The 22,671-nt window shown below is 51.1% G+C and overlaps 5 protein-coding genes across 5 annotated transcripts; 3 read left to right on the forward strand and 2 right to left on the reverse strand.

The window, feature by feature from the left end:
- Nucleotides 1-718: 718 nt before the first annotated feature.
- On the reverse strand, nucleotides 719-1,852 carry SCP_0300850 (hypothetical protein; the record flags this gene model as incomplete). Its single annotated transcript, XM_027755482.1, has 8 exons — nucleotides 719-813; nucleotides 865-903; nucleotides 960-1,152; nucleotides 1,206-1,215; nucleotides 1,275-1,375; nucleotides 1,428-1,579; nucleotides 1,637-1,657; nucleotides 1,747-1,852. 8 exons carry the CDS (start codon nucleotides 1,850-1,852, stop codon nucleotides 719-721), a joined length of 717 nt encoding a protein of 238 aa, XP_027611283.1.
- Nucleotides 1,853-3,157: 1,305 nt separating this feature from the next.
- Nucleotides 3,158-3,711, forward strand: SCP_0300860 (cytochrome b5; the record flags this gene model as incomplete). Its single annotated transcript, XM_027755483.1, has 2 exons — nucleotides 3,158-3,360; nucleotides 3,420-3,711. The coding sequence occupies 2 exons, from the start codon at nucleotides 3,158-3,160 to the stop codon at nucleotides 3,709-3,711; spliced, it is 495 nt and encodes a 164-aa protein (XP_027611284.1).
- A 928-nt stretch (nucleotides 3,712-4,639) lies between these two features.
- Nucleotides 4,640-5,188, reverse strand: SCP_0300870 (hypothetical protein; the record flags this gene model as incomplete). The annotated part of the gene is made up of 2 exons (XM_027755484.1): nucleotides 4,640-4,906; nucleotides 4,988-5,188. The coding sequence occupies 2 exons, from the start codon at nucleotides 5,186-5,188 to the stop codon at nucleotides 4,640-4,642; spliced, it is 468 nt and encodes a 155-aa protein (XP_027611285.1).
- Nucleotides 5,189-5,665: 477 nt separating this feature from the next.
- Nucleotides 5,666-10,045, forward strand: SCP_0300880 (hypothetical protein; the record flags this gene model as incomplete). The annotated part of the gene is made up of 11 exons (XM_027755485.1): nucleotides 5,666-5,983; nucleotides 6,039-6,106; nucleotides 6,469-7,488; nucleotides 7,864-8,227; nucleotides 8,327-8,605; nucleotides 8,713-8,875; nucleotides 8,936-9,117; nucleotides 9,223-9,349; nucleotides 9,409-9,571; nucleotides 9,623-9,978; nucleotides 10,041-10,045. 11 exons carry the CDS (start codon nucleotides 5,666-5,668, stop codon nucleotides 10,043-10,045), a joined length of 3,045 nt encoding a protein of 1,014 aa, XP_027611286.1.
- A 2,008-nt stretch (nucleotides 10,046-12,053) lies between these two features.
- Nucleotides 12,054-14,798, forward strand: SCP_0300890 (hypothetical protein; the record flags this gene model as incomplete). The annotated part of the gene is made up of 10 exons (XM_027755486.1): nucleotides 12,054-12,422; nucleotides 12,477-13,223; nucleotides 13,269-13,296; nucleotides 13,359-13,556; nucleotides 13,612-13,812; nucleotides 13,875-13,907; nucleotides 13,970-13,978; nucleotides 14,027-14,225; nucleotides 14,280-14,610; nucleotides 14,667-14,798. The coding sequence occupies 10 exons, from the start codon at nucleotides 12,054-12,056 to the stop codon at nucleotides 14,796-14,798; spliced, it is 2,247 nt and encodes a 748-aa protein (XP_027611287.1).
- Between the last annotated feature and the right edge of the window lie 7,873 nt (nucleotides 14,799-22,671).

The raw sequence follows: 22,671 nt of genomic DNA on the forward strand, positions 1-22,671 counted from the left end.
GTCAGTAAACTCGGATATACGGGGAGAAACAGCCTACCGAAATATGCGTACCCATATACAAAGGACTGTGAGTTGCAAACTTATACCACTTCGCCTGCCTGATACCCCTCATCGCGATGCAATCTGACCCGCCTGCTTACATATCCTGCCTAGGTCAGCAGGCTCTGCGGGAGACAAACCTATCGGGAGCAATTCTCCAGGTCCCCTGTTCACGATTTTTTGCGATGAACGAACTTAGCTACAGGTCTAGATCTGAAGAACCGACTGCCTGCGCCGCTGTAATAACGTTTGATACCCTTCTCTCCTTTCAGGCTGGCATATTCTTTTTTTTTGACCGTGAATCACACACTTTGTCCATATCGTTGACCTGCAGTCTCGCACGGAAATGCTTTGATAGGCAGCATGTATTCAATGGCATACCGGGGTCCAGTCAATGTCTGTCTTCGTAGTGCTTCCTTTGCGGTAATTGTGACCGCCCGTCTGTGCTTTCTGTCCATGTTCCCAGTAGATCTAGATTGTAATACGACGAGGACAACAAATTACAACATAATTCTACAAGACTACATCGCAGCTACAGAATCAATCACGAATCAATCTCACGAGCACTTAAATCTTCGCGAAAGATCAAAACAGTCCGGGGTTTCAGTTGCAATTCACCGTTCAGTTCAAAGCCACCGCCTTTTTACTACATGGCCAGCCGAATTCTCGCGTCCGGAAGTCAGGCATGCTGCAGCGCGTCATCGAGAGGCGAAGCCATCTCTCTCGGACTTCCTAGCCAGCGGATGACGGAATCTCTTGTGGTAATTATAAACACTAGCATGGGAATGGTCAGTTCAAAGCAACCTATCACAGACCACAGCATACCCAGCGGGATACTGAAACATTCTCCCGGCTGGAACAGCGCTGTACAGCACTCTCAGCATGGCCTTAGCTGAAACAAGGAGGGATTCAAAACGTACACTCTACGGCAATATTCTTTTTATCGATATAAACCGGATAATTGACGTCGTCACGTTCGGCGACGAAGTCTTTTATAATCTCCGAATCGGTCGGTGCCTTATTGAATATCCCCTCATTATTGAACGTGATGACCTTGACGTCTGGGTATTGTGCGGCGACGTCCGTGAGAATTTTGCACACCGGATGACAAGGCTGCGCGAGAAGTTAGATGGGCCTCTGGGAGGGAACATGCCATACAGACTTACTCGGCACCAGCTAGAAGGCGCATCCATTAGCCCCGGGCAAGTGATCGATAAGGCGGAAAGATAACGTACGTCGCCCAAAACTCGATTACAAGAACTTTTTTGTCCCTCCATCCGTCCTTGCTTGCTTGCACACACTCATATGCGTCCGCGTCGATCCAGTCAAGGTCGACCTAAGTCCTTACCGTCACAATTGAACTTGCCCAATTGGTTACGAACACCCACCTGTTTGCCGAGGAGAGGGCTCCTCCACCCAGGACGCAGGAATTCGGGCGGGCCTTTCTTCAACTGCTCCTCAATGCCGGCCCACCCCGGTAGCTTAGCGAACTTCATAATGCGCTCGATCACCGCGGGCTCGTGCGCTGCCTTGAATCTGGCTGCGTTCGGTCAGCACATAGTCCGATGGTCGGAGACAGCACTAAACGTTAGCTCACCGATAGCGGCGTCCCACTGGGCTGCAGGGTCACACACATTAAGCGCATGACAGCATCGTGATGCGAGTAGTCAGGAATGTTACATGCGTCCGCGTGTGGTAAGAGCGCACCTTGGTCCCATTTGTCGCCATAGAGCTCCAGGAATGGCGTGAAGACATTCGTCGCGAAATCCTCCATGGCCACGCGTTCTGGATACTCATTTGTGGATGAGGACATGAATTACGTGCAGAAAGCCTGCTTCAATTTTGCACCCGAATCAGTGACAGAGACATAAACAGGAGCGGACTCACGAGTCCAGGCGGAGGGTTATCGGGTGAGAGACTGCTGGGAGTCGACCATTGCATGAGGGCTTTATGAGTTGCGGAAACAGTCTGTAACTTCATGAGGGCATCAGTGACAAACACTGAGTTTGTTAGTGACACGACTCTAGAACACGTAATCAATCGAAACTGCGGCCCCTGAAAGGAACGCCTTACATCCGATCGGGAGTGCTGCTGCCGCTTTCTCCGCGCATTTCCAGTATGGGGTAGATCGATATACTGCAGGCCGCTGACTCAGCCACATATCGATAAGCTTTCGGGTTGAATGGATCTGCAGACAGTGAATGTTGGACTTTGAATGAATGTTGAAACGTTGACATCTTGAACGCTTGGACACTGAGTTGAAATTTAATGGTACGTTGAACGTGGACGTTTCTAACAGTTAAATTCAACTACTTTTAAAATTAAGATTCCAGGGATCGCTCTCTACCCCGATTGCTCCGCTTAAATGCCTGGCGCCTTACTCCACTGCGATTCTCAGCTCCGTTACAATACATGATGTCATACCCCTCTCCCCGCCCCGTCCTTGTGAACGTGGAGAGTTCATGAACGTGAATCTTGATAGTGCCAACTTGTAACCTTTTCAAGCTTCGTGTTGACATTGAAACGTTGAAGCTTGATGGAAGCCCATTTGAAGGTTGAAATCTTGAAACCTTGAAACCTCGAAACCTTGAAACCTGAAGGTAGGTAGGTAGGTAACCGGCATTGGTCCCATTCAGGAACACCAAGTTTGTTGTACTTAGACTACGCTGGACACTGATCTAGCGCTGAGCAGTGCCTTACCGTCTCTTTCGCGTTGAACGGATTATACACCGACCTGTCACTCTTGTAACCCTGCGCGAGGAATGGTGTTAAACATACTTGAATCAGGATATCGTGGTTGTGGGGCCTTTCCAAGACTGTCATATACCATGATCCGGTGTTTACAGTTGCTCGGATATCGCGAGACCTCGATATCGTCACTCTGTCACCGTAAGCTCAACCTTGAGATTGTGCTCCGGCCTATTCGCCCCTCGATCTCGATCCGTCGCGTGACCGGTACCTGACGATACACGTCACGGTCGAGTGGCTGAAGACGGTTGGCGAGACGTCGTCCAGTGCATTCGCTGTCTCGTGAAAGACATTTTTGGAGCAAGGTGCGCAGTTCGCTTCTCTTTCGTCGCACTCACTTCACTGTGTTTGCGTGCCCATATCTCGTATCATGTCTTGGATTTTGCACCCAGAGCGCCCGACGGAGCTGCCACCTTCGCGCAATGGCCAGACTGTACCAACTAGCCCGGGAACAGAGGTACCTGCGTCTCCATGGGGAGAGTTTCCAAATGACGACAAGTATCCCAAGGTCCCAGATCCTGTGGAACGCGATAGACTCGTATTAACAAAGCAGGCGAACCGACCATTCCTCGGGTGCGCACGATCGTTGCTCGTGTATTCGCAGTATCCTGAACTAGCACCTGTCTCTGAAGACTTTCACAATACTGCAAGCAGCAGGAAAATGAGCATGAAGAGTGGGTCAAGCGCAAGAAGGGGCGCGAGGTGAAGATTGTGCGAGGTGAACCTGTAGGGCCGGAGGAGCCTGACCTCGCGGAGGAACCTGAGGTCGGCTGCCTCGGCCTCATTAAATTTCGCCTCTACACCGCTATAGTCGTCCTTCTGACTGGCAAGTTCATTACCGGAAATTACTTGCGGGAGCTGGAGCCCCCGAACTGGCGGAAACTTATTCCGGTGAGCATTTCCGGTCCAACTACGTACTCATAATGCGTGTCTGATGTCTACTATTACGACATCGTGTCGGTGTAAGACGAACCAACGGTTTTTTTCAGAGGGCACGCTGGCAACGTTCCGTTCGATGGTTCAAACACTTAGAAACCCGTTTATCTTGCCGTAAGTCGCCTTGGAGCCCTGTACCACCAGGCTGCCAGGTTCCCGCCATACTCCCTGCCTAGATCGATGGCGACGTGTACGATGTGACCGTTAGCCGTGCGACATACGGGCCTGGCGGCCCCTACCACATGATGTAGGAGAACCGTTATCATGTCGAGCTGCGCTGACCGAGTCTTGCAGGGCCGAACGAGACGGCGCCCGTGCGTTCGGAACGGGATGTTTTGCCACGCACCTAACGCACGACCTTCGCGGATTAAGCAAACAAGAAATGAAGGTGATTCCAAACTTTCCGATCCTTGTGGCGCAAGCTTGTTGATCCCTCGCTTATTTACCTCGCCGCTACCAGTGCGGCGCGTGCAGAATTGGAAGGAGTTCTATGCTAAACGTAAGAAGTACGTCAAGGTCGGACGCGTTTCTCATCCACCCGTTGATCCTGCCAGCCCCATACTGGAACACTGTGATCCGAGCAAGGCGAGACCGCAAGCACCGTGGTTGGAGAAGTGACTGAAGGAGGGCGACCCGCACCGTGGTGAACTGTAAGGAGATTATATATTCCACTGACGATCTACGCGGAGGAGTCCTGTAACTACTTATTATAAGGCTCTATGTAGTTACAATGTGGTGATGCAAGGTCCGGCTGGTGCGAGCGTGCGCGATAAGACGAATGTGCATGTCCAAAAAATAGTCCTCAAGGTTCGCGTGATAGCCTCGGCAATGATAACAAGAAGCTGTGCTCAGCTGGTCAAGGGCATAAGGGACGGTCAGCGCATGTCTGACAAGCGATGCGTATGTTTATTTACCTTCACGGAGCCGGGCAGGTTTTGAGATAGTTCTTGAGGATCGGGAAATCGGCCATCGACGCTTCTGCCATCTGAGAATAGTCTGCGTCGCGGTATTTGGCGACAACGATGTTTCCACGCCACGCTTTAGCCTCGTTGAAGCAGGCGCCCTGAATCTCGCGGATGCACTTGTTGACTGGGAAGGGCATCCCATCGCGGGATACAATGGGGTAGAAGAGTATGTACGGAGTGGTGAACTTCTTGTTCATGCCATCAAGGGCCTCAACAAGCTAAAGAGGTGTGGGAGACGGGAGAATGAGTGAGTGTCATGGCCGGTGTTTAATCTGGGGGAGAGATCGCATTAGACGCACATGATACTGCCAGGACCTGGGCCCCAAGCCTTCGGCAATATAGTCGATATGAATTTCTGGGTGTGGCATGTGACTACAGCGGTAAGGCTGGGACGGATTGGGAAGAACCACATTGAGAACTGTGGTCATCAGGGAGACCAAGTGGGGGGGACGGTCGTCGGCAGGAAAACAAATCGCGTCGTAGGGAATCATTTGGTCCATGGCCAAAAGACGAGAAAATTGAAGTGTGTACAGTGAAGTAGAAATTTGGACGAAGAGCGAAGAACTGGAACTTGGTGCTCACCGAGGAGGACGGGGGGAATATATACCGCTGGGGGTGTTGCAGTCATATCGAGGGATATAGCCCACCGAGTGGCAAGGCTGGGAAGGAAACGATGGACTGGAGGCTCATGGCGGAAACCTCGCGACTGGCAGATCTTGGCAGCGTGGAGTAATGGTTGCCCGAAAAGGCAGGTGTATTGGCCGTAAGAGGCAAGCATGGGGTGACCGTCGCGACGCGTGCGTGACACCTCGCAGGGTTAATCGAATGTTAACTGAATGTTAACCGAAGGTTAACCTTTTGCTCTCCTGCGTCTGCCACTCGTGTCGCCGGCTCGCTGCTGTATTTTTGATCAAACGGAGCCCCCGTTCTAGATTCCAAATCAATACTACTGTGCTACCCTGCAAACCACGCCGTCGATGGAGTGCGGCGTGCTCGTCGCGTCCCATCTTTCCTCCCTCTTCCCGTCGTCCTTGCCCATCTCCGTCCCCACATCGCATAAGGATATTCTCAGCCTTTTCGTGGACTCCTCTGCTTCCCCAGAACATGCCAGCTACTCTACCCTCTTTCATACCTCCCGAACGGGCACCATTCTGCTTCGCCTCATACACCGTGCTACCCTTCTCGAACTCATCATCACTCTCACCCGCGATGCTCCCCAGCTGCGCTTTGATTTTCCTGGTGCCATCTTACCCTCTCCGGCAGTGGGAAGAGCGAGAACTACACGTTATTATCGTGTCAGTCGTGGGCTCTCTCTATCGCTTTGTCCACCCTCTTCAATGTGGCGCACAGCTCTGGCAACCCAGCAAGTACCGGTTTCGCCAGTACGACATCCAGAACATGCAGTCAGACATGGAGGGGTTGGTCCAAGTGCACGGGCCACATTGTGTTGTTTTGAGTTTGCCTAGTGGTTCCTTGCTACGTTTGGAAGTAGAACTTCTCGGGAATGATGACGAGGATGGTACGGCTCTCGACTCGCCCCTGGACTCGCTGCGGCCATTATTAACCCACACATAGATGTTTGGCAAGAGGCAGAATTCCATCCTCATTCACTTACTTCAATCACCTCGTTGCTGCCCTTGCAGGGCGGTCTTCCAGGAAGTTCCGACATGATCTCGATGGCGTCCTTCCGTTTGGACTCTGTCAAGAGACCGGACCCTCCGGCTATGGACAGCACGAAGCGGATGTGTCGCTGAGAAGTCGCTCGCTGCGATCATTCCAGGAAAGGCCATGACACCTGCTTCGACATCCGCCTCAAGCTCCGGAATCTGCCTGCAGATGCGCAGAAGCTTCTCAGTGTATTTCCAGAGTTTGAAATGGAGAACCCTGTGCCTTATGTTCTCGCGTTCATCCCAGCTGCATCATCCTTGACTTCGGGAGGTTATTTCCATCTCTTCAGCTCGCATTCCAGCGATCTACATCCTCTGAACTACTTTGAGTGCTCCGTCACAAGTGCACATTGTCATTTACAGGACTTCGTGGTGATTGGCTCCACCCTGTACACTGTTTGGGATAAGCAGGGCCAGTTCATGGTGGAAGACACCAAGATTTCGTTTCATGATGGTAACAGGATCGAGGTGGTGTGGAACACCGCGACTTACGCCCATGAGGCGGAACTCACACCGGCGTATCTGGAAAAATTGCTTCTGTCCGCAGGCTCCATGGCTGACAAGTTTTTCGAAGCAATCTCAAGACCAGGCATATTCTCGCCTGTAACGCTTCGGACTGCTATCGATCAGTACACTGATGCATGCCGCTCCCTCTCCCCGCCATACGCGCCACGGCTGTTGACCATGTACGGCAGCATGGGCGAGCAGATCGCTGCCGTAGTGGGCTGCACGGTTGAGCTCACCCGCGATCCCAGCACCTGTGCTCCGCAGTACGACAGGTACTGGAACGGGCTGAAACGCGACTGGGAGGGCTTCGTAGCGCGGTGTCGTGAGATCAAGCGCCATGCGCGCTGGCCGCTGGCGATCGGCATGGGAAAACTCAGGGAGGGCATTCTGGTCGTCGAACGCGAACGAATCATGGCGCTCGTAGACAAGGACTTTCCTCTTAGGTCCCGCCGGCTTCTCGCGGCGTCTTCTCTTCCGGACCCCCAGTTTACCCTCCTGGAGATCCTGTGTACGCTGCGTGCTAAGATTGGCACCCGGCCCATGATTGTTTTCGAGGATCGATTGGTCGACCTTGTGCATCAAGAGATCGCCTTCCCATATGCCGATATTATACAGGACCAAGCCGAGTGAATCAACATCCGCGAGGAGCTCGACGAAGGCATGGAGAGTTGGGTTGTCGGGCGCTTGCAGAGCGTCGACAACATGTCGGACACTATTCAGTCAGTGCTCAATGTCATTGGTGACTTGGAAAAGAATGTGAAGAAAGAAATGAGGATGAAGATGCAGAGTTGCGGCTTCCACCCGCCTATCCGGAGTGGTGGAGGGCGCTTGTGTCTTCGTACGTTGCAGTTTCCGTCCAAGCACGATATGACTTGTGTCTGTGGCTCGTTACGTTGCTCTTCTTCGTCTCGGAAGATTTGCCACAATGGGATCCCGCGTTGCTAGCAGAAATCTTTGTGATATTCCGTGGGATCGCCATGCTCTGGTACGCGACACGCCAGCCAGCTGTGGGCCTTGGCGGACGAGGAAGTCGTCGCGAAGATGAGGGACATGCACGTCTCGTCAACGGCCTCCGGATTCACGCTGAGCTACTCGCTCATCCACTGTCTCCTCACGCAGTACGACAGTGATGCAGCAGGCGCGCCTGTCTCCGCACACCTATTGTTAGATTCTTCCGGGCTGCTGGAATCTTTATCTCCTGCAAATGCGACGAAGCTCGAGGTGCTCTTTTGGGAGTGGCTGCGTCTTCTCGGATACCGCGAGGCTTCCAGAGAGAGCTTAGCGTGGCTGCCGAGGACAGCTGAGGTGAAGTACGTGCTTGGGCGACTGTGGTTGGATGAGGGTAGGTACGATGATGCAGCTTCGGTAATGGAGGGTGTAGCAGTCAGCCTCGGTAAGTGTGTTGGAGGGTGTAATCCCTGTACTGCGTCACTAATAACGGTATCGCCCGCCAGGACGTGACAGGTGTTAACCATGGAGGACCACGAGGCTCCGGCCGGGGTACTGCCAGGCGCGGCGTTCTTACAATCTGTGTTCGATCTCTATTTGCATATCGCCAGCCTCTTCAAGGCCATTTCTGTGACATCAAGTGAAGTGGTGTTTTCCCAGCTCGCTCTGTCCGTGGCACCGCCAGGTGTCGACACCGCGTCCCTGTGGCACGCGGTCATAAGAGGCCTCACGGACTTGGGGCTTTATGAAGATGTGTATGCCCCACTAGTCTCCCACCTCTATAAGAAATTGTGTGTGGGTGTCTTCTTTCTGTCCTCGTCCCGTGTCACATGAGAACTCACCGTCTTGTGTTTACCAGAAAATGGGAATGTGTGAGCTAACTAATGCACCGGATGTGCGAGGAGCACGCCGTCGACCGGCTCATGGTCGTTAATTTTACGGGCTTCGTGGACGAGGTGGATGAATCGCTCTCGTTTAAGGCCCGGAACGTGGACCCGCGAGTGCGACCGTTCTACTCAAGGATACTCTACACGTTGTATATCTCTCGTGGCGATTATCGTAATGGTCAGTCGTCATCCTTTTCCCCAGGGAACATCATTCTCAACCATGTTTCTCGGACCTTAGCCGCCCTCACAAAGTACCAGCGGGCGCGGAAGCTCGCCAGCCTGTTCGGAGACCCGGCGAACTTCATTGAAATTGCCGAGTTGCAGCTTGAAGCTTATGTTGTTGGAATGAATGCTCTCACGCTCACTGATCAGAAGAACACATGGGTCATCCTGCTTGTTACGGCCGAATTCGAACACGAGGTAAATAGGGCTTCCTCGCTCCGGATCGCTTCTCCATGATGCTAATTGAAAAGGATTTTGACGCGTGCAGCCCCGTAAGCGTCGTAAGCTGTCGAGACCCCGTAGGTCAAGTACGGGCCCGGGAAGCGGGACATGAAGGTGGTGGAACTGGCGGACATGCAGTACGAGTATACACTTTTGACTATCCGTCTGGAGTTAATCCGCCGAGACCCCACACTTCCGTCGGCTGGGGGTAAGTTGTGTCCGGTTCCCAAGCTTGACGTCCTCGTGAGCTGATAAACGAGCCCGCAGATGCGCTGCCATCGCCTCTGTCCGTCATATTGCATCTGACACAAGCGAATCGCTTCAACATGGACATGGCTACCGCACGCACACTTAACGTCGACATGACTGATCTCTTCGGACATTTGACCGGCCTATGTTTGCGCCTCTCCCGCAACCCGGAGGCTGTCATGTAAGGCTGCTGTCTGCCTGCTCCAAGCCTGCGCTGACTCATCGTTGATAGAGGCGGAGACACGTCGTCTGACTGGCTGCTAACTGACAAAGTGATTTCGTGGCCCGGCACGGCAGCAGACCGAGGCTGGCGATACCTTCGAGAGTTGCTGGAGCGGCACGATGGTCCGGATACGGATTACAGATACACCAAGGTGACATTGGAAACCATCTTAGAACTCGATCGCACATCACCACCTCGACAGTGGTTGACTCAGCCGCTAAAGGCAAGTCTTCTACGCGCAACCATTGTGAGCGCATCGCTAATTCCCCCGCCGCAAGTGCACCACCCTGAGTATCTGATTCGCACATGCCTGCGCTACGAGATGTTCGAAGGGGCACTGGAGCACACGTTGTCGCTAATGCGGAGTGAGTGTTTTGACCCTCTTTATCGTCGTGGTCACCCTCCTGATTAAGGTGCCTCCTTGCAGAGTGACGCTCACCTCGCACAGGAGAGGCCCAAAACCGTGTCTGTGACCTGGCTACCATATACCTTGATTGACCAGGTTCTCGCCACAGTGGATACCCAGGAGGGGCTTCCCGTCCGTGCTCAGTCTCTTCGCAAAGAATTGCGGACAGAGATTTCCAACCGCATAAAACGTGTGCAAAACTTCGGCCAGTCTGTCCGATAGCCACGGTCCGTTTGTTGTGATATCCCACTGCTTATTGGTAGATACTGTACGTGTTAATCCTGCACTGTTCGCGCTACTCATTACCCATGCCGTTGTGTAGAATAGTAATACCGTTTGTGGATCTATTTTACTTTACACCATAGACATCGTCGCCCCAAAGTGGCTATTACTTTGACTAAGTGCGAGGTGAGTAAAGAAGGCTCTCAACACCGCCTAATGGCCTCTCTTCTTTCTCCGCATCTGGGGTGCCTTCTTTGATGTTAAAAGTCCCGACAGTCTCCGTTGGGTTGGAAATGCACTTGGTTCGGGGAACAGTACTCCACGAGTACGTCCTATCCACATATGCTGCGGTCGTATTTTGTCCTCAGCAACTCTTCACCGGCTGACACACTACAAATTTGAATGCAGATAGCGCACCAGCAGGCATCACCTGTGATGCATGCGGCGGTGACGTCGGAGAGATAGCCGTGTTTCAGCTGTGTGGAGACTATGGAGGCACGTGTTTTCTCCCTTTTAATGTGCCAACAGGTTCGGCCTTAATGCCGCCGTCACCTGCATTTCAGCATTGTGCAGGAGGATGCATAACCCAGGACCCCCGATAATACCTATAAAAGCGACCTCCAAGTGGTGGCGGTCTGGTTCGGACAGTTTTTGTGTCATCCTGGTCCGAACATGGCTCAATCCTCCAAATTTCGGCCAGTTTGGTCCGGACAAGGATGATGCCTTCCGGGCTTTCCACCAATCAGAAGGCTCCCAGGGTTTCGCGGCCCCTCTGGCGCCGCTTCTCTACCTGTTTTGCGTTACTTTTGCCGGTGCTTTTGAACGGACCACTCCCGGATTCCAACTTGCGGTGCGCTCCGCGCACACCTACCCGGCCGCCCTCACGAGAGCCCACTGGTGGTCCGGACAGGTATCAAGCCATGGTCGGCCTGACCACGCTTGGTCTGGACATTTCATCAAGGTGTTTTGGCTCCGGACCTCCATTTTGGTCCGGATTCGCTCATGCCTTCAGCGATTTCGAGCCGATTTTGGTCCGGACACATAGGTAGCCTTTGTAGGAATTATCGTGGGTCCTCGGCCGCTCCGACAAGACAGATCTTCTCCGCCGCGTGTGGCGCCCTGCCAAATTTGAGTGACCGCGTTAACTCAGCCAGCCTATATCCAAGTTTTCGCACAGATCGCCTTTGTGACATATTCACGGAATGCTCTATCAGCGGCGGGGCAGGCTGCCAAAATCAACTACAGTGTCGCGTCGGTGACGATTCTCGACACTCCGCTCGACACTATCTCTGGTCAGTGGGTGGGCGCCTCATGTCGCGTGTCCATGGCTACAAACCTGTGGTTGTTTTCCCCCACGCGTACTAAACGCTTACCATCGGGATTATGTAGAGCTTTGACAATACGTATATATCCCAGCCTAGTACTGCATGCACCTGAAAGGCTACGACGGCAATGGTGAGCATTATCCACCAAAACAATAATGCACTGTCATACATTCGCCCTTCATTGGATGTGGTGTTCATGGCCGGGCCCGTGAGGCGAACGATGGAATGTCCACGCTGCGCAACCGCGTTCTCGTAATGCATCTCGTCATCGCACCGAAAGTATAGATTGGCTTACGTAGATCGGACGCAAGGCGGGTTTTCCTCACATATGTCTGAACCCATCTCCTTCTGTGCCCTCTCACGAACATCCTCCGTTCACTGACTTTCCACTAACAGACCCTTCAGCTGCACAACAAAACTTATATGTAAGCAGCTGGCTTTGTGTGAGAGGTCCTGGTTGAGCGTCTGCTTAATCAGGTCGAGCACGATGGCAATCGAAAACGTCCCGGAGAAGGTGGATGCTGAAGCTCTACAGAACGGAGGCATAGGACCTCCAAAGTCCGGTGCAATATTGGAGGTGAAATACCTGCACGAGGCGCTCGATGGGTTCGGCTTCAAGTACACCGCGGAGCCTCCCTACAGGAGCCAACCTCAAGATCTCTGCGAACAGCAGACCGGCTCCGATTATACCGTATACGCGTTCGTTGTGATTAACTGCCTTAAGTCGTCTGCAGGTGGCCAGACAGTTCCCGATGGCACGACCATACTTCAAGTGAACAGTACGCATTTGATTAACATCGGCAAGGACGTGATTGGTGAGGGTCAGGGTGTTTCGTGGACTTCTAGTCCGGTCCGAGTGCGTAGTAGTATTTCTCTAGTATACTGGGCGTAACTAATGAAGATTTGGTAGGTCGAGCCGCAGCTACTCCTGAGCTTTCTGTCCGAGCTCCAGCAATATGCAAAGGAACTCAACGAGAAATCGATCGCCGAAGATGGCTCGTCGTTATGCACAAAATGCGCGCATTTATCTCACTTGCTTGACTTTCTAAAGGCGGCATATTCGAGCACCATAGAAACACTCTCTTCCCTACTCGCGCATGGAGAAGTGTCGTTCGACTTTTTATGGGCATTGTACGTTCCCAGGAAGACACTCCTATATCTCCCGTGTCCAGTAACAGGCGAGCCACGCGCAGCGCGCTTAGTTCAGGCAGAGCTTTGTGAGAAGTCTGACGACCAGGAGTTCCCACCGCCCATTGTACATCAGCCTACCAGCCACTCCAGCGCGAAAAAAGACCTGAAATACTGGCGTTTGGCCTTGGAATATGTCGAGGCCGATGTCGGAATGGTGGGTGTACCCATGGGCGAGTTGGGCTCTGGAACAGGGATGCAACAGGGCAATCTTGAGCCGCGGTTCGGATTGGCAATGTTGAATGTCAGACTGGAAGTGCATGCCTTTAAGGGAACCCAAAAAATTTCGAGTTTGCTTGCTTACCCGATTTGCTACTACACCGGTCCAGGGGGTGAAAGCGGACTCATGAACAGGCTACTCGCTCGTGGACGGAAGTGGGTTGCAGTCGCTGGTGGGATGCACCACAAGGCCTATCGAGGACTCGCGTTTCGTTACAGCTACAAAGCAGGTGGATACGTTAAGATGAACGTGAGTTGCTTACAACCGCTCAGATATGTGCTCATAGGTTCATAGGTAGATTCGAGGATCATTGCTGATAGAAGTAAACTAATGACATTACTTCAGTGTTGCGCTGCGCTCATACCAGTACTCTGCATTACTTAGAGAGATTTCAAGATTTGGTTCCGCACTACAAACTTCCCATAGTAACAAAGGCCATGTGCGGACACAGGATCGACAAATTTGCGGTGCGCGCAGGCGCCATTGCGAATTCTCTTAGCCCAGTTGTCGATCTCACAGAAATGGACCTGCTCCTCACTTCTCCAATCATATATGGCTTTAGTCTCTCCGATAAGCAATGGTGTTTGTACCCTCCTCTCCTCTATTACCTATTGCTGACCTCACTTGGTGTGAACAGTGGAGTTCATCATTGACTATGCGTCAGACATTGAGTGGAATGACGAAGCCTATGACCACCTTGTTATTCCAATCGACCATAAGATTGTCCTGAAAACTCTCGTCCAGTCCTACTCTACCGGTGCCATGTCGAAGTTTGATGACTTTGTGGCAGGAAAAGGCCTGGGCCTAGTCATCAACCTCTATGGGAGCCCAGGAACAGGTTAGACGAGCATTTTACAAGATGTGATAAGCTATCTAATACCAGTTCACCGCATTACACAGGAAAGAGTATGACTGCTGAAGGCATCAGCGAGTGTGCGTAGATCTTGCATGTTCGCCCATTTAATCTGGCTGACAATGTCTTTGTGATCTACCAGATTTGCATAGTGAGACCTTTATTCTTTAGTATCCGATTCTTCATTGATGTCTTGCAGAACCCCTCTATGTAGTTGGCGTAGCAGAACTTGGTACGACGGCGGAGGTATTGGATTTCAACCTTTCTGCTGTTTTGAAGGCCGCTGCGGCTTGGGGAGCTGTGGTGCTTCTCGACGAGGCTGATGTGTTTCTTGAAGAGCGCAGTTTACAATACCTTGAACGCAATGCCATGGTGGCAGTGTTCCTCAGGCGGCTCGAGTATGTTTTCAATCTCTTTCATTGTCCACATGATTAATACACCTCTCAAAACAGATATTTCACTGGGATTTTGTTCCTCACGACCAATCGAGTCCGTGTATTCGACGAAGCGTTTCAGTCCAGAATCCATCTGTCCTTGCATTATCACGATCTCTTACCCGATGCCAGAGAACACATTTGGACGGCATTTATGAAGAAGATAAACGGAAATGTACCTCGAGGAGGGTTGACACAGGAGGAGCTTCGTGAACTTTGCCAGAAAAATGTTAATGGTCGGCAGATCAAGAATGTTGTTAGGACTGGAGGCGCTATTGCTGCTTCGAAACAAGAGCCCGTATCTTATCAACACTTGTCCCGTGTGTTAGATTTGATGGAGCAATTCCATGTCAGGTGTGTAGTGACTACTGTCGTTTTCAGGGGCTGATAAGTTCTGCGTTGTAGCCAATCTATGTATCAGTAGAGGACTTCTGGACCTTCGCCTACACCTTCCATCCGTGTGAGCCATCTGGAAAGGCTGTGCAGCCTCACATATTCGCTTTGGAAGGCTCACGATCATTTAACCTCATGTGCTAGGGGAGATACCTACGATGCAAGTACACGAGACATGGAATCATATATGGCGAGTTTGTTGTTAGTAAATACGCTCTTGTAACATGCTATGTTCTCAGTTATTGATGAAGCGGATGCCACCAATGAAGCCCGAAATTGACTACTAGCTTGAAATCGCGCTCGCATACAGCTCAGTCTACTGTTTTCGACCGGCCTCTATTACGACATGACATCGCAGAGGGATGTTATGTTTAACTTAAGTGCTGAGACATTAGCACTTGTTGCGTACATCTGGCATGGCCGTAGTCTGAGTGTAATAACTTGCTATTTATAGCCGTCACTACTGCGCCAAGACAAACCTCATGGAAGCCACGGTCGAAGGTGATTCGTGTTGGAATTCCTGTGTATAAGTGTATAAGTCTCGCGTCCTCCCCGGCTTCAGCGTCCTCCTCCACGCTGCTGAATTGTGTGCTCATTTACCTGTTTGCCAGGTTCGACCTCCATATCCACCGTGTATGTGACCTGGTCATGCTCGGCAAGCCGCTCGGGTGATCCAACTCAAAGGGCATCATTCCCGTTGTTTAGTTTATATGTGTTCGCGTTTGAAAGACTGAGCTCAATATCTTAATCGACCTCACACTAGGTGAGCTTGGCCTGCGGGACATAGAGGGAGTAACACCGCTGGAGCAACACCACGGAAACGGTCTTTGTAATGCATCTTTCGGAGGCGTATTGAAGATTTCGAGGATAAATTCATAAAACCGTGCCGCAGCCCGGTCGCTCGCTCTGCGGCCACGACATGATCCATATTGCGATGGCAGAAATTGGCAGTACGCAAAGCTAATCCCCCCTGCACATGTCGAGCACTCCTGCGAGATCGCGGGGTGCTTATCACATAGTCCCGATGTCAAGTCGCACAGCACCATCAGTTCGTTGTGGGTCTCCCTCTCCTGCATTTTCTAGCACCATGGTTACCTCTGATACCGCAGGCTGAAGCAACGACATATATTTTGAACTGATCGCCTTGCTTCAGCTCGATGCCACAAGTGCAGAGACTGACTGCGATGGAGGGGCTGCTATCCACGAGGTCTGGCGGTAGACGCGGTCAGGAGCCTTCGTCCATGAGACTGCTTGCGTGGATTGCCCGGCCTATAGCCTTCGGATGACATTGCGTGGATGGAGCTGTCACCTGTTATATTGATAGCAGAGAAATCATAACCTGCACCTGTCGGTAATACAGCTCTGTTTGATTTGAATGGACTTCATATATAGAATGGGCAAGCGTTTCGCAATAAGTACTGTATAAGCCCACCAGTGGGAGTACATGGACAAGCACGGCCATGTCATGCGTGCGTAGAAAAGGTTGTAACACATTTAAATCTGAGAACAATTGAGCATCGGGCCCTCCGAGTCGTGCAGAGTGCACGTAGATCCCACATTGGACACGTTCCGATGGAACCGCCAGACGGGCGACGCGGGACACAGAGCACGTCATCCGCGCGAATAGAGAAACGGTTATTCGAGAGGCACGAGCTAGCGAAGCACTCACACGCGTGTACCTCCAGGAAGACGCGTGTTGACGAGCCGGAGCGACCACACTGAAGACGTGCGCACGTCGTGCCACCTCTCGTTATCTGTCTCCGCAGTCGATATCGGAGCCGCCCTTCGTAGATCTTCCTCCCGGTCAATCGCAGCGTCAGCGTATGCGCTAACTCGGGATAGACCAGCATATTCAGGTGCGTGCCAGCGTGGGGGTGGCAACACAAACGATGCTGTATTAAACGGGCATTGTGTAAGACAATCAGTATACAATATCAACACATAGGCAAAAAAAGACTAGGTACGACGTGCAAAGGTGGAGCACTCTCGAACAAGCGGTGTCTGGCAGAGCATAGCTCGTTATCCTACCGAACAGGTACGGTGTCGCCGAACAGAGGGCATGCGAAACGATCGGAGGTTGAATATTACCTTAATCATGGGTGGAGCATGTTGAGGTCTTTGCGAGAAACGCCAAGTCCGCATCCCCATGTTGGCGAGCAGAACGGATCCTTCATGTTAGATGTAGTGCGACTGTCGCAACGCCGACATGGTAGAACCGGTGAGTTGCCTACGTCAAGCTGGTGAACTAGTTAGCCACCTTTTCTGATCATGATACGTCCACATTCAACGACACAACCCGCACCCACTCCACGTCTCAGAAATTCCTCTCCGAGATGCGCACCCATCCACGGGCCTCCAGCGTGCCAAGACGTTACGAGGGAGATGAGAGCGTCGAGCCTAGAGTATTGAATGAAAAAGAATCCAATACTATAGAGCATGGGAGGGAGGGGATGGTTCGAGGGAGCTCCTCGAGAGAGAGCGGGGCGGGGTACTGGTAGCCTAAGGCGTGCAGCTGCGCGACGGGCTTCTTCCGAGATGGCCGTGAGGTCATGGGGCGGGGATGTATAGGAGTACTTAACCTTGGACGCGGAGGCGTTCTCGGCGGGGAGGGAGAGGGGGCATTTGGACTCGTGTTGGCACATGCTCGGACAGCGGGATGATGGCAGCGGCGAGAATGTAGCTGGTCCTCGCTGTCCCCGTAAATGGATGCGCCGAGGGGAGAGATCGGGGTGGTGGCGTCATAGTCACAGTCGGCGAGACGCGAGCCACGAGTTGGAGAGTCTACGCCTCGAGCGGATAAACCGGCTAAGCCCTCGAGCGGGTAGGGGTGATGTCGCGAGGAGCGCGGCGAGGTACTGTGTTAGTGCAATAGTAGAAGCGTTATCGTGTATAGTGTATACCTTTCGGCCTCGGAGTTGGTCCACACGGATGTTTGACCTTCCGTAGTCATTTGCGGATTTCCAGGTGATTTGATATCGAGGACATTGGACGCTGTAACTTGAAGTCTCTGGAAGGTCGTTGCGCGGGTATGGCGAGTGCAGCAGGGGTGTTGGGGAGGTGTCCGAGGTGAGCGTTGGTGACTCGGAGTAGCCGGACCGCGTCTCGTGTCTGTCACGATCACGCGCCTACGTGACATGCCTCCGAGTACAGTACTATCGACGTCTGGTAAACTCTACCGGCTTATACCAGACCTCGCCCAATTTGCCGATGACAATGCGCGCATATATAGTCCTGTTTTATGGCTGACTAGGGTGCATTCAGTTCGCCTACGCCGCTGACGGGAGGATCGCCAATACGCACCGACCCAGGAGTTTCTTGGACTACAATTGTAGTTTCAGGTGCGGCGCAGAGGGAAGGTATCGGCCGTTGGGACTTGGGATAAAGACGTACGTTTCCTGGTTTACGATCACCCATCTTTGACTCTAACTTTTCAAACACTCACAGCAATTTCGTGTATGTGATCCTGCAAAGAGATTTGTGCATATATCAGCTACACTTGCAAATACATCGATTCTACTTTGCGAGACTCCTATTCTCCCTCTTTCATGAATACCATCTACCTACGCTCTTGAACCAATGCTGACTAATGTTAAACAGACGGGAGGAAGCAACCTGAAGTGCGTCATGGAAAGATATTTTTCGACTCTTGTTATGATAATTGTGACTTGTACGCTGCACGCAAGAACCTTCATTCCAATTCCTTGTCCGTTCGCCTATGCTATCGCAGACACTTCGCCGACACCGAGATTTCCCTTTCGTCCTCTCAGCACAACCGTTCCCAGCTACGATCGCGATGATCGCGGACGCTTTGCGCAGTGAGCGATGTCTATGTGTACGTGCCAACCTCCGATTATGGCCGCTACACATTCCCTTGTCCCTGTTATGCAGCGATTGTATAGCAGATTACATGTGCGTTCTCTAACTACTGTAGTCCCTCCCCCTTAACATCTCATGGCTTCCCCGATTTCCCAGAACATCGGACTGCTCGACATCAAGAATTCCAAGCTTCTTCACAATGTCACTACCGCGTAGACCTTTCGTCATCTCAGCGTGCAACACGACGGCCCCCCGGACTGGTGTCTCAAAGCACACCTCCCTCGACTTCGTCTCAAAAAGATTTGGCCCTGAACGAGCACGAAGATTGACTAAGACACTCACATCTCCTCGTGCAAGGTGTTTCAGTTGCATGAGTTCATCTTCTCCAGTCAGTCTTCTCATGTGCAGACCACCTTTCAGGTCCCGGAGTATCGACAGAGGTCTGCCACGAAGCAAAGACAAGGGCGACAGTGTGTTCTGTATTTTCACCGCATGTTTCTCGGTTCATGTTCCCCTCGCTGACGCCAGATCCGCGACGAACGTTGCCTGTAGGGCTTCGTTGTTCAGTGCACTCACGCACGGTCGCGCCTAATATTGTATGCAACTCTTAGGGACCACTCAGTTAATTTCCGGAGTATCGGTTCTGACCTAGACGCCCTCGCAGGTGCGTAACCGATCCAGTGCCAGTCAGTGGTAATACCCGATGTCTCAGAGGTTCTTCCCCGAGTAGGTGTGTTGTTATATTCATTGGCATTTGCTCCCGCGGACAGCCTTGCGGTGTAGGTGTAGGCTGGTAAGGAGCTCGAGGAAGTTCGCGACAGAGCGTCCTGTGCTCCGGCTCTGCAGCGGTCCTCGTCCTCATGACAGGTCGACGGAGCGCGCACACGGCCTCTTTCAAATCCATGCAGATATGCGTGCGTCTATCTGCTGTTTGTCGTGATGGACCACTCATTTCCGATTCCAGTAGAATCGGTTAATTCCGATTTCACTAAATCGGGTTTTAACTGGTGATGGTGGACGTTTGCTTATGTAAGGATAGGAGGTCTGCCTCCTATCCGTGATGTTCGGGATTTGCCGACTGTTCGTGTTCGGTGTCGTTCTGTGCACTGCATATTCTTTCTAGCTAAATCTATGGACTTGTCTTACATGTCTGCTTTCTGGATAACAGTGTCGTTGTCGTTGGTGTTCTGTGCGGTTGTTTTGCCACTTATTGTTGATGTGCGAAAAGTGCATCAGTATCGTGCGGGGAACGTCTATCGCTGCCAGTGTGAGGGTGCCCGGTGATCTTGTCGCATGTTGGTTGCATTCATAGCATCCTTTCGCGTGGTGTGCGGGGATGGTGCATGCTTTTCTACTGCGTTGTATGTTGAATATTGTGGTTTGAGCAGTGTCACTCATTTCCATTCTGAGTTTCAATTGCATACATCATGTATCCTTGTGGATATGCCTGTTGCAGTACTTACCGCGATTTTGCCCTATTGATCTTTGCTCGACCTTGCTAAATTGCATCGTGTTTGTCTCAATCATACATGGAGGTTAGAAGATGTGGTGTCTTCTATGCGAGCACACACTTGTACTCCGTATTGTGAGACATTGTACTCTGTTATGATGTGTGCTTGTGCACGGTCAACTTCAGTTTCTGCGGTTGATACTGGATCACTTCCATCGGATTGTATCATCGAGTCGATTAGTGATGGTCATGCAACTGCTCGTGATCAACCGTATTTTCCTTCTGAGCCTGCTAGTATTGCTGATTTGGCGCGATTTGTATCTGATTGGTGCGAGTATACATCTTTGGCCGCTATAAGCGAAGCACCTTGTGCTGTGTGTGGCGAGTTGGTGACTCACAGTATGTTGTTTACAGTTCATCGGAACAATATCGATTTATCACCATTGGTGCGTACAGGTCGTCGTGTTATGCGGCGGGAGCGTCTCAATGAATCGTCCGATATAGTTGAGTTGGGAGGGGCTGTGTTGTATTCTCCTTGTGCCGATCTGGAAACCTTGCAAGTATGTGAGTCTTGTCATGCTGGGCTCAGTAGACATCAATTGCCCTCTCGTTCTTTGGCGAATGGGTTGTGGATTGGAGATGTGCCGATTCTTTTGTGACATCTTAGTTTTGTGGAAAAGTTGTTGATTGCGCAATATCACTATAATTTTTTCGTCGTCCAGGTGGATAAAGGTCAACGTAAGTTGTGTGCAAATGCAGTAGCCTTTCCCCAGCCAGTCACGAAGATGCATAGTGTGCTGCTGCCCCCACGTGAGGATTTTGAACAGTGTTTGGCGATATTGTTCATCGGTATGTCTACTCCTACGATGGACGATGTCAAGCGTATTCCATTATTGGTTCAGCACGTAGTGGTGTTGGATGCATTGCATTGGTTGTGTTTAAATCATATGGATTATACTGATGTGGAGATTTCCGAAGGTAATTTGGCCTCGTACTCTGAAGACGGGCCTCCTGTATGTGTACTTCATCAGCACATCGACGGTGGGGTTCCAGGAGAAGCTATGTCTTCATATGAGATGGATAATGAGCATGGGATGGAGCGCGGTGGTTGCCCATTCATTGTTCATGGTTTGTCTGGGGCCGAGCTCATCAACATGTCTTATCGCGAGAAGATTGCAACTGCTGTCAAATATTTTCAGTCTGGAGGAAAGGTTTTGGCGTATGGTCGTGATGCTGCACCCGCAACTATGTATCATAACCCACAGCTTTATCCCGGTATGTTCCCCTGGCTTTTTCCATATGGGTTGGAAGGATTGGAGAATGCGAATATTGATACTGCGTTGAAACGTCAGTTGCATTTGCAGCATTTGTTGTTGTAAGCTGATCGCTGATTTCAGGTGGACGAGTTTTTCCTGTTCATTGTATTTAATCAAAACCAAATTCGCGATTGCACCAGTGGTGGTTATCTTCTTACTGAAAGACGAAATTTCGACACCGTCTGGGAAAAGATTACAACAGTCGATGTGTGTGCATTGCAGCGTTTAATTGATCGTGAAAAACACGGTGAGTACATACAGCCTCAGGATGATGAGGAGAGACAGTGTTTCGAATTGTTGTCTCTTATTGATCATGTCGCTGGCCATGTACAAGGCTCTACGACTCGTAGGAAGTATCAGCAGTCAGAGATCAAGTCTCTTATCATCACGAAGGGCATTCCGGTGTTCTTTATTATCTTCGCACCTGTCAATTTTAAACATCCCATTTGTCTTTATTATTGCGATGAAACAATCGATCTTCTTAGTCCGCATCCTTTGTTGGCTGATTGTGAGCACAGGCTTCGAGCAATAGCACGCAATTCAGTGGCGTGTGCTCAATTTTTTCATTTGATGGTAAACTCATTCATTTGAAACATTTTGTGTGCAGATTCAGGTGAGAACGGTCTATTCGGACCTACTGAAGCTTACTACACCCCTGTTGAATCTCAGGGATGGCTAACCTTACATTTGCACATGGTTTTATGAATTTTGAGTTGTCTTAGTCCGCAGGAAATTTGCGATCAAGTTCTAAGTGACGGTGAATTTCGGGAGCAATTGATTGGTTGGTTACAGAGTTGCCATACCGGGGATTATTCGACCGGTACTTCATTTGATATTGAGCATCAGATGGAGATTAACAGGAAAAGTACATGGGGTAATACAGATAGTGTACCTTCGTCTGCGTTTCATGATCCTACCATGTGTCTACCCTCCGTCCCTCTGTCGTTGTCCACTGTAGAGTGTGAAAAGGAGTGGTACGATTCTCTGTGCGGCGTTGTGGATCAAATAGTATATTTGTCGAATTGGCATGATTCTAAACACTCACGTGGTTGTTTGCGAGGGCGAGACAGTTATTGTCGAGCCAGATTCCCTCATGAAATCTTTGAGCAGACTGTTGTGGATCCTGTCACAGGTGCTATATATTTCAAAAAAAACCGAGGAATGGATCAATACATATAATGTCGTATTGTCTTATGTGCTGCGGTGCAATACAGACATGACATGTCTACTCTCAGGTACTCAGGTTCGGGCTGTGATAGCCTGTGTGTCCGATTATGTGACAAAGTACTCATTGACAATGCATTCAATATTTCAGACGGTGAAGTCTGTCATGGATTGCATTGATAACGTCAGTGATTTCAGTAGTTTGTCGTCTGACGCCATGCAGAAATTAATCACGAAAATTGTTAATGCACTTATAGCTCAGCAACAGACG

Source organism: Sparassis crispa (genome assembly GCF_003851025.1).
Source record: "Sparassis crispa DNA, contig_000002F, whole genome shotgun sequence".
NCBI lineage: Eukaryota > Fungi > Basidiomycota > Agaricomycetes > Polyporales > Sparassidaceae > Sparassis > Sparassis crispa.